Source organism: Trichomonas vaginalis, chromosome III (genome assembly GCF_026262505.1).
Source record: "Trichomonas vaginalis G3 chromosome III, whole genome shotgun sequence".
NCBI lineage: Eukaryota > Parabasalia > Trichomonadida > Trichomonadidae > Trichomonas > Trichomonas vaginalis.
Genome location: NC_067205.1, coordinates 22,889,803 through 22,906,472, shown reverse-complemented (window position 1 = coordinate 22,906,472; position 16,670 = coordinate 22,889,803). Strand labels below are relative to the sequence as shown.

General features: G+C 33.8%; 8 protein-coding genes and 1 pseudogene across 9 annotated transcripts, besides 1 other annotated feature; 6 read left to right on the top strand and 3 right to left on the bottom strand.

Moving 5' to 3' along the window:
• Positions 1 to 1,193: 1,193 nt before the first annotated feature.
• Positions 1,194 to 2,162, top strand: TVAGG3_0747690 (uncharacterized protein; the record flags this gene model as incomplete). Its single annotated transcript, XM_001306465.1, has 1 exon — positions 1,214 to 2,116. The coding sequence occupies one exon, from the start codon at positions 1,214 to 1,216 to the stop codon at positions 2,114 to 2,116; it is 903 nt and encodes a 300-aa protein (XP_001306466.1).
• A 411-nt stretch (positions 2,163 to 2,573) lies between these two features.
• Positions 2,574 to 3,581, bottom strand: TVAGG3_0747680 (palmitoyl-(protein) hydrolase protein; the record flags this gene model as incomplete). Its single annotated transcript, XM_001306464.1, has 1 exon — positions 2,640 to 3,575. One exon carries the CDS (start codon positions 3,573 to 3,575, stop codon positions 2,640 to 2,642), a length of 936 nt encoding a protein of 311 aa, XP_001306465.1.
• A 607-nt stretch (positions 3,582 to 4,188) lies between these two features.
• Positions 4,189 to 6,648, top strand: TVAGG3_0747670 (glutamine-fructose-6-phosphate transaminase (isomerizing) protein; the record flags this gene model as incomplete). Its single annotated transcript, XM_001306463.1, has 1 exon — positions 4,357 to 6,468. One exon carries the CDS (start codon positions 4,357 to 4,359, stop codon positions 6,466 to 6,468), a length of 2,112 nt encoding a protein of 703 aa, XP_001306464.1.
• A 460-nt stretch (positions 6,649 to 7,108) lies between these two features.
• Positions 7,109 to 16,670: part of a mobile genetic element that runs on past the window's edge.
• TVAGG3_0747660 (uncharacterized protein) lies at positions 7,378 to 7,806 on the top strand (the record flags this gene model as incomplete). The annotated part of the gene is made up of 1 exon (XM_001306631.2): positions 7,378 to 7,806. One exon carries the CDS (start codon positions 7,378 to 7,380, stop codon positions 7,804 to 7,806), a length of 429 nt encoding a protein of 142 aa, XP_001306632.2.
• Positions 7,964 to 8,401, bottom strand: TVAGG3_0747650 (protein of unknown function, DUF4107 family; the record flags this gene model as incomplete). The annotated part of the gene is made up of 1 exon (XM_001306461.2): positions 7,964 to 8,401. One exon carries the CDS (start codon positions 8,399 to 8,401, stop codon positions 7,964 to 7,966), a length of 438 nt encoding a protein of 145 aa, XP_001306462.2.
• TVAGG3_0747640 (uncharacterized protein) lies at positions 8,717 to 9,598 on the bottom strand (the record flags this gene model as incomplete). Its single annotated transcript, XM_001306629.2, has 1 exon — positions 8,717 to 9,598. The coding sequence occupies one exon, from the start codon at positions 9,596 to 9,598 to the stop codon at positions 8,717 to 8,719; it is 882 nt and encodes a 293-aa protein (XP_001306630.2).
• TVAGG3_0747630 lies at positions 9,648 to 10,501 on the top strand (annotated as a pseudogene). The gene has a single exon. A coding segment is annotated over exon 1 (854 nt).
• On the top strand, positions 14,500 to 15,006 carry TVAGG3_0747620 (keratin-associated protein family; the record flags this gene model as incomplete). Its single annotated transcript, XM_051245074.1, has 1 exon — positions 14,500 to 15,006. A coding segment is annotated over one exon (507 nt), but the record flags the coding sequence as incomplete, so codon positions are not given.
• On the top strand, positions 15,771 to 16,383 carry TVAGG3_0747610 (integrase core domain containing protein family; the record flags this gene model as incomplete). The annotated part of the gene is made up of 1 exon (XM_051245073.1): positions 15,771 to 16,383. A coding segment is annotated over one exon (613 nt), but the record flags the coding sequence as incomplete, so codon positions are not given.

Genomic DNA, 16,670 nt, shown 5'->3' with positions numbered 1-16,670 from the left:
ATAAGGTCCACTTTAAGTATTAGCAAATGCCATATAATTGGTTGAATAATACATATGATTTTTTTGAAAATAAATTAAATTTGAAGAACTCGAATTATTCTTTAGAAATAATAAATTTCATGATGAGCATAAATTAAACACAATGTTTAATTCTAATTTTGAAAAATGCCCGTTTAAAATTTTTATTTTTCCCAAGTCATCAGCAAAATGTATTATTAGTTTAAAATCTACTGATAGAAATCAAAAGGTAGAAACTGTAATGCTTACTGCGCATGCTCCCTGATTTTCCGTTGAATTCTCTCCAAATTATTTCAATAAATTAGCAACAACTTACTAAAACTCATGGAAGAAGCTGGAAATCATTAATATGTTACTTTTCAAAGTTTGCTTTAACATGAATTGCTATGGCTCCTTATTAAAAAAATTCAAATTTTTATATAAAAAATTAGAAGAAGAAATTATTAAAACCAGATTCTCATTACAGAATCATTACATGATACTATCTTGGAATTGGATTTTCTATACCCTAAAAGTAAACCATTCAAATATATCTAAACGTATACTTTTTTTCTGAGCAGACGTTAAGGAATTGAGAGCCACAAAAATAGGATCGGTGTTTGGTCGGATGTTCAATAGTTTACATCTCCCCTTCAAAAAGTCCCCTTTAATTTTTCATTACCCTATAGAATTTATTTCCGAGAGTACTATAGAAAGCGTGTATAAAGTTTTTAGAAAGGTGTATAAGATAAATATCCTTCGTTTGGCTATGTCAATAATAAATTCAATACTGATGTTCTATTCTAAAGGAAAAATTTTGAAACATCAAATTTACAGATATTGAATAGGATATATTCTTTCGTTATAACGAAGTTTACTAATATTTATAAGCATACATGTTGTGATCAAAGTGCTTCTGATGTAAAAACTGAAACGCAAATTTATCGCAGATCATTGGTTGTTAATTTAGTATTTGAGCGTTCATACTTGAAAATATAATGATTACATGAGTGTGACAAGTGGGAAAGCATCCGTCACCATCATAATTCAAGTTTATTACATTTTACAATTTTCAATAATTGAAGAAATCGCATCAAATTTCCAGCCGTACTTTATTCATACTTATGGTATATATGACCGAAATATTCAAAAACCAAGAACTGTACGTTAGAACAATTCAATTGTCAATTCATCAAGAAAGATGTGGAAATTTTCGATGATTGGCTCAATCAATGTAAATAAAGCATATTGGGCTTTTCAGAGAAGCTCTGGCTGGTCTGATGACGATGAGGATCAATCAGAAAATTCCGAAGATAAAAATCAAAATCAGGAAGAAGAAGACAAAAATCAAAACCCTATTCAAGAAACTCCACCAATAGTGGATGAAGTTATAAATCCATGCACTGATAATAATGATTCAGAAACAAAATCAAAAGATCAATCAGATAATCAACAAGAACAAAATATGGGAGGATTGTTCGATAATGAATTTAAGCCACAACTTCCAAGAACTGCTCGAGGTCCAAGAGCACGCTTATACAGTCGAAAATTACAAAGAGTCAATACTGCACGTGTTCCAGATTATGAAGCTCTAGACGAAAAGATTAAAGAATCATTTGATGAAATTGATAGAATGCTTTTGCAAATCCAAAATGGTGAAACAGTACTAGAGCAAAAGCAAGCTACAAAGATGAAAAATCTCATCAAGAAACAGCGTTCAGAACTATTAGATCACGACCAAGATTGGAGACATGGAGCTCATTATAAGATGTTTTATCGAGATTCACAATTCCTCAGAAATCTCAAAAATCAACAAGCCATGCTACAGAAAATGAATAGATTCGATGATGCATCACTCATTAAGAAGCAAATTAATGAAGTTTCCTCCCAAGAGTTTGAAACAAATAAAAAGAACCATGCATTTGCTTTTTATAAGTCCAGAACAGAGCTGATGGAAAGACAAAAGAAGGAAAGAGAAAACGCAATGCAGAATGCAGCAGAGAAAAAGAACGCTTACATTGCTCAGCGTGAAAAGAAAACCGAAATTTTAAATCTTAGATACGCGATTTTGAAGGATGTCGGAATTAGAAATTCAAGAGCAAGACTGCCAAGAATTTAATATTATTTATTATATTAGTAAAATGTTTGTATATATGTCGTTTGAAAAAAAATTACAACTTTATTTTAGAAATATTAATTAAATAAGCAATGCCCCGCTTAATAATAACAAACAGTAACGAGGTAAAATGAATTTCTTTGTTATGTAGTTTATATGAAGAGTTCCTGAAAATCTTATCTGATTAAATATGAAATTATGTATAATTGGAAAAGCGCCGATGAATCAATGATACTTATACCGATTTCGGCCTTGAACTCTAATAATTTATGTGCTTTTTTGAATTATATCACGAAAAATGAAAGTAAAGGTAGTTATTCAGCAAAACAACTTAGCTATATGTTCAATTGTTTATGCCAAATTATTTTGATATATTGGGGATGTTGCAATAATCGAATAATTAATTTGTTGATCGTACTTTAAAAACTTGCTTAAGTTGAATTCCATTAGTGGTGTTAAGTGGAAATATAACTCTAAAATACATGTTTAATTCATGAAAAAATATCAAACAATAATAAAATAAAATCTAAACATTTTTCATCATCTCATTTGCATTTGAAAAATGCTGTGATGATCCTTGTTGTATTGGTTCTTCAGGAACAACAAATTCAACTTCAAATCCGAACCAATGGCAAATAAACGTAGTTGCTTCAACAACACTTGCTTCTGATCTGTCTGTGTTGTGTTTTCCTTCAACAATTCTTAATCTTTTCTCATTAGACCCGCATAATGAATACAAACTTTGAGAATTTGAAGGACAAATGAAATCATCATCTTGCCCATGTACAAATATAACTGGACATGTAATATTTTTGGCCTCATCAAGAATATTTAAGTTATTAATATCGAAGCCTGTTTTCTCGATGATTTTTTGATGTATATGCGGCATTAAAGAATTATATAACGAGTCGGGTATATTCTTGGACTTTGCTACTGATCGACATAAATCTGTGATAGAAATAAAAGCTGAATCTGCAATTATTGAAGAAACATCGTGATATTTGGCCGCATACAAGAGAGCTGTTGCTGCTCCCATTGATCTTCCCCATAATGCATATTTCGTACATTTGAAAGTTGCTCGAACTTGATCAATGACTGATTTTGTGTCATCTACTTCGTAATATCCAAGTGTGACGTATTTTCCTTCACTTTCACCACATCCTATATAATCAAAGCAGCAAACATGAACTCCTACCGGTATAAATAATGAAACACAAAATCTGCCCTCTAATTGATTTGATGCATTTCCGTGTAGATAGAACACAACTGGATTTCCTGGTCGTGGATGCGGTGCTTCGTAAAACGATGCATATATTCGTAAATTGCGTTTTGTATTTACCGGAAAACCAATTCTAAGAACAGATCCAAATCCGGGGATTTCGTTGTATTGGTGCATCTTATTTAAATTATAATGACTGCGAGGTGGTCGTATGATTGCTTTTACTCCTTGACTTACAAGCATTTATTTGAAGCAAACCCGTCAATTTAAAATCTTCTAAAAAGTGACAATATTTTGTGAGAAATATTTTTGGATAAACTTTTTAAATGTTCAGTGTAACTAATTAGACACTTTTCTCAAAATAATGTACGTTTTGAATAATTGTAAAGTTGTAATTGAATATTCCAATAAGGATCATTAACACCCGATTCTTGATTGCAAATAACCTTACATTATCATGCATCATATGATTTATGATTTATTTTTAAATTATCTCAATCATTTTCCGATAATCGTATTTAAAATACACATTTATATAGTACTTTAATGAAACAAAACATTTGGGATGATAACGTATATGGAGTGTATGAAGTTATTAAGGTTAAAAATGATAATAAAAATGAATTTTTTAATTTTGTTTGTTTTTTGTTATATTTTAGAGATTTTCCTTCACATTATGATGTGTAATTGAATAGAATATCTTTTGATGCGTATTTTTTGCTACCCTTATATTTTGTCTCTTGCAGATTTGTAATCAACGAACCAGTATTATTTTAATCCTAAAATAGAGTGATGAAATTATTTCTATGCATATGTGCTCGTGAAGTTTTAGAAAGGTACCATTCAGTGATAAACAAAGTCCCGGTGAATTCGACTTCAATGTAGATATTTGATAAAAGCAATATAAATACATTGATATCTACTTGTGATATAGTGGTTTGATTACACCAGAACAATTTTATTGGATTCGGGATATAAAAAAATTGTGAGGTTTTCAAATTCAAAATCAAATAATTAAAATATCATGTGTGGAATCTTTGCTTACATGAATTTTATTAAGGATAAAAAGCTCAGGGAGATCTTAACTAATCTCCTTTCTGGCTTAAAGAAGTTGGAATATCGTGGCTATGACTCTTGCGGAATATCTTTTGATATCAAAGACAAAGACGAGAACAAGATTGTCATTGCCAAATCAAAAGGAACTGTTGATAATCTTTCTAACTTAATCAAGGACTATTTAACAGACGAGACCGTTTTTCACAGTCATGTTGCAATTGCTCATACTAGATGGGCTACACATGGTCCGCCAACAGCAGGAAATGCTCACCCACATATTTCTTCACCAAATATGGAATTCGTTGTTGTTCACAACGGTATTATTTCAAATTATGCTGAATTAAGAGATCGTTTACTCCAAGAAAGTTTGTTTTCTACTGCCTCAAAAGTTGAACAAGTTGATACAATGATCAGCATTCAAAATCCAAAAGATGCAAATGCAAAGTTCACATCAGAAACAGATACAGAGGTTCTTGCTAAGCTTGCTTTATTTATTTACAACAGACTTACAGTTGAGCTCGGAAAGAAGCCAACATTCCTTCAAGTTATCGCAAATACAATGAAATTAGTACAAGGAACATTTGGTGCTGTCTTCAAATCATCGCTCTATCCAAATGAAGTCGTTGCATGCAGATTATCCTCACCAATGCTTCTCGGTCTTAAATACGAAGGAGAATGTGAAGCAAAACACGCAGCAAGATTAATTGACATGAAGCGTGATGATCTTTTCGGCTCAGTCACAGACTTTAACGAGCCAATTTACCACCAAGCACCAAAACCATGTGAATTATTCCTCGCATCAGACGCTCCAGCATTTGCTGAGCACACGAGAGATGTTATTATCCTTGAAGACTGGGATATCGTTCATATCTGTGAGAATGGAATCGATATCATTAACACAGCTCCATCACAAGAAAAATTCAAGTCAAACAGAATCTCAGAGACACTCCAGTTGTCATTAGAATCCATTGCTAAAGGAAACTACGGACATTTCATGTTGAAAGAGATCATGGAACAACCAAATTCTTTGGCAGCAACAACAAGAGGTCGTATTCTTCCAGGATCAACTGATATCCACTTGGGTGGTATGATCCCTTACATCGAGACTATCAAACAATCTAAGTACATCATCTTCATCGGTTGTGGAACTTCATACAACGCGGCATTGGCGGTTCGTCCACTTTTTGAGCAGTTTACACGTCAAAGAATTTTTGTTGAAGTTGCCAGTGATTTCAATGATCGAAAGCCAATTGTTTTCCGTGATGATACATGTGTATTCTTGTCTCAATCCGGTGAAACAGCAGATACATTGATGGCACTTGAACATTGTCGAAATTGCGGTGCATTTTGTGTTGGAATCAACAACACACCAGGTTCATCAATTTCCCGTGGTACAACATGCGGTATACACCTTAACGCAGGTGTTGAAATCGGTGTTGCATCCACGAAATGCTATACAAGTATGATTGAAACATTATTAATGTTTTTGTTGCTTCTCATGCAAGATTCCATTTCACAGCGCAAAGAGAGGAAACGCGCACTCCAAGATTTGGCGAGTTTGCCATCCATGGTTGAAGAAGTTCTTAAATCGACATCTCCAACAATACAAGAGATCTCAGCATTCGTTGCTAAACAGAAGAACTTGATCATGCTTGGAAGAAGAACACATTACGCAACTGCTCGCGAAACAGCACTCAAAATCAAAGAATTGACATATATCCATTCTGAAGGTCTCATGGCAGGAGAACTTAAGCATGGTCCATTGGCATTGATTGACAACGACTCATTGGTCATCTTCTTTGCTACAGGAGAAGATGATGAGATGTTTTCAGCCGGTCAATCATCTCTTCAACAGATCAAAGCAAGAGGTGCAAAAGTTCTTGTCGTTGTCACAGAAGAAGATGTCAACAAAGTCAAGAGTTTCTCTGATTGGTTGATTGTTGTTCCGAAGATGAGTCAGTGGACACAGATGATTGTTAACATTATTCCAATGCAACTACTTTCATACTATGTTGCTCTTCAGAAAGGAATCAACGTTGACAGACCAAGAAACTTAGCTAAGGCTGTAACTGTTGCATAAAAAATATTATTATAAAATTTGATTTATACTTTATTTTATCTGGTACGACTCTAATACGATTCACAAAGTGTCACCTTTTCTATAAAAATTTTATATTGTCACCTTTTTTATAAATTTTTTTTCGCAATTAATAAAAGTCTGGTACATTAACACGAACCAATGATCAGAAGCACACTTTCTATTAAAGAAATAGACAGACAGAATTATTTACAGATACTTTTATTGACAAAAACGAAAGTAAAGCTATATCAGGAACTGGAAATTATTATATCCATAATGTAGTATTTTCTTGTAATCATCAAAATCAAGCAATTAACATTTATACTAGCAGCAAAGTATTACTTGAAATATGCTCATTTTACAACAACAGCTCTACAGAAAATGGTGGAGCTTGCTATATCAAGGACTCTGAATGCGTTTTAGTTCAAAATTGCTTTTCATACTGCTCAGTTAATAACAATAATATTGGGAGTGCATATTGCATTGAACCAAATGATGGAAGTAACGATAAAAGCTACGCATTTGAATTGTCAATATCACAGTGTAGTGGCTTTAAGTCTTCTTTCTATCATAGGTTTGGAAATATCAAAGTAAGTAATTTGAATTCTTCTTATCACAATATGATAAGTTTTGCTGCATAAGTTAGTATGACTATCTTCAGTACTGTGGCACTGCGCGCCATCTTACCGAAGATATGTCAATCTGGCACTTTACAAAACCGTTAACGTATATTTTACAACACAACCATAACACCAACTTAACCTTAAATATTTACAAAGCCGCCAATCACTAACGACTTCACTAACGACTTCACTAACGACTTCACTAACGAATTCACTACCATCCTCACTAAATAAAAAATAACCTTATTTTATTTATTTTCCAACTTTTTTATTTCATTGTAAAGGCATGTCTGACTACATTTACTATGACTCTTTCCCAGAACGTTTCCGTGAACTATTCAAAACTCAAGTAAAACTGAGAAACATGCATTTTAACAAAGACAGACCCATTGACGATGAAAGAAACCCTGAATATATTACAATCCCTTATGACGCAAAGTTCATTGCATACATTCCTTATGGTCGCAGAGGAACGAAAACTATTTCAACAAAGAACAAAAATTATTTCTGGAGCGATGAAGAAAATTGCCTTATCTACATAATTTTAAATAAAGCTACATATTGTACAAAAGAAGGTTGGACTGGATTTGAGCTCTACATATACGACGACGATGGAAACAGACGTTGTGTATACCCATACGATAATATGTACCATTGTTTTCATCAAGCATTAAACGAATACATAGTCAGTAAGGGTCTCATTCCTGTTGAGTAGATATGCTTTATTTTTGTTCTGTCATTTATATAAAAATAAACTTAAAAATTAATGATATCACCACCTTCACGCGTATGAAAACATAGCACAAAAATAAATTTAGGTGAAGTGGTGAGATCTCACCTCTTTTTTCACCTCTTTTTTCACCCTGTTGAATTCATTGCTTTATAACTCTCTTCCTTGATTTCTTTTTAGTTGCTTTCTTAACATCTGTCTCCAACTTGACTGTCTTTCTTCTTCGTCCGTAATGATACCAATTACTTCCACCAGTCAATGGGTCAAATGGTCTTTCGTAAGGGTTTCCATACATTCCATAAGGTCCGTATGGATAAACCGCTGGTGGAGAAGAAACATTTTCTTTAGTTCCATCGAATCTATTTAAATGCATTGTTTCACCTTTCATCTGGTCATTAAAGTCTTTTGCGTGTTTTGCAAACTCATCGTCCTTTCCTAAAGCATTTTCTGACTCAGTCGCAACCAAATTGGATGCTTTATTTATGAGCCCTATTTTATTTAATCTTAACTTCTTTGCAACCCAGCCTCCAATCTTTCCTTTATTTGCATCTAATGTCTTTGAAACCCTTCCTCCACTCATTTTATTTACTGCGTCATAAGCTCCAAGTGCTTTTGCTCCAAATGCTAATGCTTTTGTTCCCATTGCGCCTAAAGCTGCCCAAGCTACCATTTACCCCATATTAAAATCATCTCTCTTCAATATTATCTCATAAAAGTTCTCGTTACTGGAGAAAGTCAATGAAACATAAACATTCTCACGTGCTTCGCCCTCACCGCTTTGCGGTCTATCTAACTTCTTTCTTATCTCATCTATTCTCAATAAAATGTCTGAACAATTGCTAACATCTTCTACAACAGTTATTTCATCATGAATGACCTTTAAGAACAAGCTCATTTAATATGCAATTAAAATCATCTCAATAATGAGTCCATCCTTTCCATCTTTAGGTAGCACAACATCTTTCATTGAAGAAGGTTCGACAAGTCTTATGTTAAACTTACTGACAAAGTTTGTTATACTATAATGCTTCGGCGGCGAATACATGTAGTTTGAAAGACATAATATAGATTCTTCAGCAAATTCACTTATACTGGATTTTATAACAATGTTCTCACGAGACCAAATACCACCAATTGACAATCTTGTAAGCAATCCTGCTGAACCTTCTACTGTAAACGTCGATGGTAACATTCCACGAAGGTCATCTATTGACATCGTTGAGTCACTGTATTTAAATATTTTCTTAAAGCAATCGTCATTATCTAACCATGCAATAGCTTTGAAGTTTTCATTCGAATATACATCTGCTTCATTAAATGTAAATCCTGACTTCTTTGCAGAGATGACTTTAAAATCTATTGAGTTTGTTTCAAAATTATATGCTATGGTAACTTCTGAAGGTAATGGATGTCCTTCCGCAGTCAGTTGTTCTCTCACTACCGTTTGAAGCTTTGTATTAAAAACTTTCATGTCATCTCCTGTATCTAAGTTCACATACACAGCAACAGGGAAACTATCTTGCTTCTTTGTTTCATCATTATATCTCAAAACATTAAAGTTCTTCAATAATATTGTTCTTCCTGCTGGAATACTTCGAACCTGTCTGATTTCAATAGCTTTCTCACCTCCTACATACTCTACCCAGTGTCTTGGATATTCATAAGTATACTGACTTTCTTGAATTTTGGTTGGTTTCATCATAACATGTTCATAGTATATCTTTATACTCTTGTCAGTTAGACTCGGTGCTATGTTCTGAATATTTCTGACTTGCATTTTTAATGGAGATAAAATGAAGCATTTAATACATGACGTAGATGAAGACATGAATGAAACTACAGACAAACTTAACTCTTCTCTCATTCTTCCTTTCAGTAAGGACTATGAGTTCTGTTCAAATGGTGTGTATTTCTATTGTGGAAAGATGGGTTCAGGTAAGACATTTAACCTCATTCGTCATATACTCATAACAGAGCGTTTAGGAAACGACTCTTACTATGACCAAATCATTATATCAGCAACTTCAGACTCTATGGATTCAACAGCGAAAACATTTATGTCAAAAGTTCAAGCCTCGGTCGTTAAAGTTCCAGACAGTGAACTCATTGAATTTCTTCAACGTTACATTCGACGTAAGAGGAAATATTATGCCATCGTTGAATTTATACAGTCAGGAATGCAAAAGACTTCTGAGGAGATGGAAAGAATTATTGACAAACACCACTTACGTCAATACTCAGGAGTTTACGATATGAAACGACTTACAAACTACATTCTGTCAAAACTTTCAAAATACCCCTTCAAAAAGTATCCTTCAAACACTTTATTAGTTTGTGATGATTTCGCTGGTAAAGGTTTAGTGTCAAAGCCTGACTCACCATTAGCTAACATCATAACTAAAGTCAGACATTACCACTTAACTGTAGCAATACTTATGCAAACATGGCGTTTTCTTGCTTTAAACATAAAACGTCTCATAACTGACTTCGTTATCTTTCAAGGTTTCTCACGTTATGATATTGAACTCATTTGGAAACAGTCAGGTATAACATTACCTTTTGAAGAATTTGGGAAGCATATAAGTCTCTCATCTCTCCTCGTTCATACCTTGAGATTCATATCATGACTAATACCATTAAAGTCAAAAATATTCCATGGGAACGACCAACATTGTTTTAAATCTTATGCTTTAATTGACTGATGGTAAACAATTCCATGCATCTCTGTCGCCATTTCTGTTAATATTTTTGCTGTCATTCATATCATCCACTTCCCCATCCGTTAGCTTTTGAGGATATGCGTTAGAATAGCTGTTCTTAAATGAAGGCTTTTCACCTTTGAGAGCATAAACTCTATAACTTTCTGCATACTTTATGTTTGAACCTCCTGAGCCATCATTGACATAAATTTTTATAGGCTTCCACCTTTGTTCATATTCCTGCTTCTTCCCTTTGCTCTTTTGTTCAGTAGTTCTACATCTTTATACACAGCTCCTGTCTCAGTGAATTCAACAATATTTTCATTCGTTAGCTTTACATTCAAACCCTTGTCGAGTATATTGTTCATTTCATACATATAAAAGGTTTTTATTCTATATGAAATGAGAAGCAAATCCATCTTAGCTGGTGCCGTTAATGTTCCAATTGAACCAACATCAAATGTTGACTCACGAACGACAAACAATATTGTCATAAAGAACTATAGTTCAGAGTGTTTGAAAGAAAAAGAACCAGAGCTGAAATCCGTGAATTTAAACACAGCTTCAAACGCTAACGCTACATCAGATGTTAAGTTAGAGTATCCACCACTGGACCAAATTCTTTCAAAAGAAGCCAACGACAACCCTTACATAAATGTTCAAACAAATCCTTCAGATAACGTAGACCATTACCTTCTTCAGTTATACCAAACAATTTTACTCAAAGACGATAAGAAGCTTTTGATAAATCTTATAAGTAAGAACCAAATAATTCTAACAAAGGAGGACCTTGAAAATGTTATATTCACGAATAACAGGAAAGCAATGTGTCATTGACTATCTCGACCCTGAAATCGAATGCTGTGGTCAAACGCCAATATTCATGAAATAGGTAACATCCGCATCATTGAAACACCAGGAACTACAGGAGTTGAGTTTAAGTATAAATATTCGAACGAGTATACAAAACTATCTACTGACTATAAGCTTTGTTTGAAATATGTTTTAGTAAATTAAAGCAACTTATAGTATCTATCCAAAACTTCTTCAACAGTATTGAATTCATCTTCATAATGTAGACCTAATCTTATTGACTTGGTGCAGTTTTCACTAACACAATATTTTTCTGTTCTCTTGACTGACATAACTAACTCATTTGTTTCATCAAACAGCAACAACCAAAGTTCATGACCTAATACATAACATTCATACTTTATATTTTTAGCTCTGAGTTCTCTTGTAAGCTGTTGCATTTAATATTTTCTAAAAGTCAACTTCAACAGTCATTCGCACTGGTGCCTTCAGTTCTACAGGCTCTCCTTGAAAGTCAACAAGTCTGAATTGCATGTCTTTCAAATTATGAGGACTAATGCGAACCCATTACCTAAATGAGTTGCTATGACAGGAACGTTTGGAATGAACATTGAATTGACTGCATAACAGAAGGATTTATATTCTACTGAACCTTTACTATTAACTCCTGAAATACCTGTGACATTAGCTATTTTTGACTCAATGTACAAACAATTACCATAACATACGTATGGAACAGATTTCATCTCAATCGTTTTGTCAACACTTTTCAAAGGAAATGTCATATAGTATGCTCCCAAAAGAAGTTGTACTCCTATGACTCATTCTTGGTATCTTAAACTCCTTCGCATAACTGAACTTCAAAACTCCTATAAGTTTAACATTCATTAAGTTTTCTTCGTTATCCTTGTTTATATGTAGTATTTATGAGAGCATTTAACACTCCAGCTAATGTTTCCATTATATTCTACATTATTGTGAAAATCTTATTTCATGCTTCTTTCCATCTATTTCAAGCTCCATGAAATCTGTTTCATCTGTTATAACGAATGAAGCGATAGTATTGAAGTCAACCATTCTGAATGCAAGCGTCATTCTGTAGACCTAAGTTTGTTTGTAGCTTTACTGTCCGTAATTCGTTTGGGTCTGTACTTTGCAAATAGAACAACATTTTATTCTCATTAAAATATGAGTATAGCTGCATATGCGTATGAAGCTGACAGAGCTAAACGTTTATATTTTGGTCAATACTCTCTCACACTTACTGACAATATATTGTTATCAGTGATGGAAATACCGAGAAATACATAACATGGAAGGACTATGAAAAGTTTGACCCTATTTTAACTCCATGTACTATGCCATTCATTGTAAATGGTGAAGTTGTCATGAAGAACGACACAACAGTATATAAGTCTGTATATGAAGCGTTAGAATATATGTTGAATTATAATCCGAAAGATTTGACCCAAGCACTACACCATGTGCAATGCCTTTTATTAAGGACGGTGAAATCGTAAGAGTTCCGGATTCAACGGTTTACACAGCTGTTCAAAACAGTTTACAAAACTTTTAGCGAATATCTTTAATTCAGAAACTACAGAAATAAAATTACCATATAATAACAGATGCTAAAGAAATTAAATCAAAAACGACAACATTATTTACGTCACTTAATGATTTAATGACTTATATCATTAATATTCCTGCACCAACTACAGCATTTGATCCAAACTCGACGGTTTGCAGTGTACCTTTCATAAATGACAGTTCATTAATTACTTTAAGGGATTCGACAGTAAATGAATCATTAAAGGCGTCATTAATGAAAATCATTGATTTTAATTCATTCACGAATACATATAATTCATTCATTAATGTTTCATAGCTTCTAAAGAAGGTGAGCAGCAAAAACTATCAATAAAGCGGTGTATGAAATAAAAGCATCAACGACGAAATTGAATTCGTTAACTTTTGACGTGATAGTTTCGTTAATGACATAACATCGGGGAAAACAATTTTAACGAAGAATACTTAAAATCTCATGTTAGTGAGTTCGTTGAAATTGAAAAAAGAAGGTGGAATTAAGTTCGATCCACTGAATTTCATTTTCAGCTTAGCGAATGCGGGTGTTAGTTTCGCTGAATGGACAACTATACAGAGTGAAATAAATGCAATATGGACGTTTTTTGGGGTCAAAAGCGGGAATGGGTGAGCTTGTAAATGCTGCAAGAACAACATTAGGTGAAACAGGAAATTTTGTAGATGGTTTTAAAAGACTTGTTTCAAATGTTTTAACAAACACAAAGAAATTATTTAGATATACCATACATAACGGTCAGATTTTCGAACAGATAGCAACAAACCCTCCGGTTATGGCTGCGTTGATGATGGTTAGAGATATAAAACCACGTAACGACGGGAACAAAGAACATGAACAACAGGATACTGGTCGGGTTATTCGAGACATTAAAAACGTGTATCCTGAAGTTATTGATTTATTTAGAGGAGTTAATGATTCAATTTCAAAACATTCTATAACCCTCGATGAAGAGAATAAATTAACAGATTATATATTCGTCATTATTGCAGAACTAATGAAGAGAATAAATGAAAAAGGAATTGGTGATATCATTAATGTCAGCGATGGAATGATGAAAAGAAATTTTGACTCATTATTTACAAAACCGAAAACAGAATATAGTCTTTATGACGTAATTACCGAATTAATGATAATAAGAGTTCTGGCGGAAGAGTTGAATTAGAAGTGAATGATGTTAATGAGAAATTAGCCGAAAAAGCAGACAAAAATGAGCTTTTAGCTCTGAGTGATAAAGTCAAGAACCACGTTCATTATATAACTTCAGACGAACAGATTATAACGGACTACCATGGATATTTAACACGAAGTGATGAAGTGAAGACGGAAGACCCCAATGAAAGAAGATATAAATACATTCGTGCTAAAGGTTATGACATAAGCTGCACTGTACAGTATGACACAGGTAAAGCACCAGAAGCATTTAGTTATAACGATGAAATTTATGCCTCTACTTTCTCTGTTAAAGGTGTATTAGTTGAACCAAGATTTACTTTGAGAGTTAAGTCAAAAATAACGTTTGAAGATGCTATTAAAAGTAAAGCTGACAAAGTTGAACTCGAAGCAATGAACAAAGTTTTGAAATCTCATAAACACAACATCTCCGATATAAATGAACTTCAAGCTACATTAGACAGTAAAGCCGACAAGAACCATACACATAAATCCTTCACTACTGTTAGAGCAGACGACATAATATTGAACTATACCCTTGGTTCAAGTGCACCTTTAGAGAATCCAAGTACAAGCGTAAAAGATACACTAAACTCCTTAAATAGTAAATGTATGAACATTGAAGGTCATGTCAGAAACTTTGAAACACATGAACTACCAGCAATGTTAGATAAAAAAGCAGATAAAGAACATACACATAACTCCTTCTCAACTGTTGCTATAGAAAGTATTGAAGGAACGGTTGGCGGAACTGGTGGGGAGGGCGGAGCCCCGCCGCACGCGGCTGCATTATATTATAAACCTCCTAACTTTCCACAAGGTTTAACATCGAATGAAAACATAACAACGAAGAAAGAAATTAGCTGTAAAAATGTTTATGTCATGGACGATGAAAATAATGTTAAATTCACTGCTCAAGATTTATATGATAATAAAGCTGACAAGAACCATACACATAAATCCTTCACTACTGTTAGAGCAGACGACATAATATTGAACTTTGACCTTGGTTCAAGTGCACCTTTAGAGAATCCAAGCACTAGTGTAAAAGACACGCTTAACAGTTTAGATAACAGTTGCAGGAATATCGAAGGTCATGTCAGAAACTTTGAAGCATATGAACTACCAACAATGTTAGATAAGAAAGCAGACAAAACAGAGCTTCAAACATTAAAGACAGAAATACTTCAAACATTATATCCTATAGGCTCTATTTATACGTCAATGAACTCAACAAATCCAGCAAGTGTTTTAGGTTTTGGTACGTGGAAGCAGATTGTAGATAAATTCTTATACTGTGCTAGATATTCAAAGCAAACAGGAGGTTCGAAGAAAATTAAAGAGCAAACCTTCCACCACAACACTCATACAGGAACTACAAACACAACAGGTAATCATTCACATTCAATAACAAAAAGAGGTTATACAAATCTTGCAGCAGGTTCGGATAGACAGGGAATGAATAGATATGATATTTCAAGTGACCCAGTAGATTCAAGCACAGGTATTTTCTGTGGAACCACAGGTAATCATTCACACACTTTCACAACAAATCCAACAGGCTCGGGTGCAGATTATATGCCACCATTTGTGACTGTATTCGCATGGTACCCGCGTTCAATGAACGCGCTTGAGCCTAGAATAAAATCTTTAACTTTACATAAATGAGCTTGAAAGAAGTATTCGAACAACATCCATGGAGGTCATTTAAGAAGTTCAATGAAGCAGCAAAAAGTTGGGGATTTACTAACAGAGCTGAAGTGAAAAAGTTCTTTGACAAAAATGTTGTACATCAAACAAAAATAAACCCTTACGACTACTTTTTACCAATTTACTCCAACACTCCTGACGCATACCAATTTGACACTCTCATTCAAAGCAGAAAAGGAGGACATAAACCATTCCTCATCTTCATTAATGTTAACACTCGCAAAGCATATGCATATCCAATGAGGAATAAAGGAACTCGTGAAGTGTTAAGAGTTTTACAAAAGTTTGTAGCAGAACATAGCCCAAGTACTTTAACATCAGACCAAGACAGTGCATACCTCAGCAATGAAATCACAGATTTTCTCATTAAGCATAACATAACTCACTACACTACTGAAGACCATAACCATAACATACTCGGCATCATAAACCGCTTCATAAGAACGCTCAGAGATTTAAATCAAGAGCGAGACTTTACCGAAGAAACAATGAAACATTTTCTCGAAGTATATAATTCCTCAACAAATTCTACAACAGGACATACACCAAATTCAATGACACAACAACAGAAGAAAAGTATATACAAAAGAAACGAAGCCAAACACAAAATATCAGAAATTCAACACAATTTACCCTCATTCCTGGTACAAAAGTTCGTGTAGTTCTTGACGACAAACCATTGACAAAGAAACGTTTAAGGTTAAGTCGAAATTATTATATCGTAGACTCTACGCAAGGTAATGGATATCTTATAAAAGCTGCTGACGACTCCATAGCGTTTTACCCTCGTCATAAATTAGTCGAAAGTAGTAATGGCAAACTTGCTGAAACCATTGACGAAGCAAAGCGAGGAG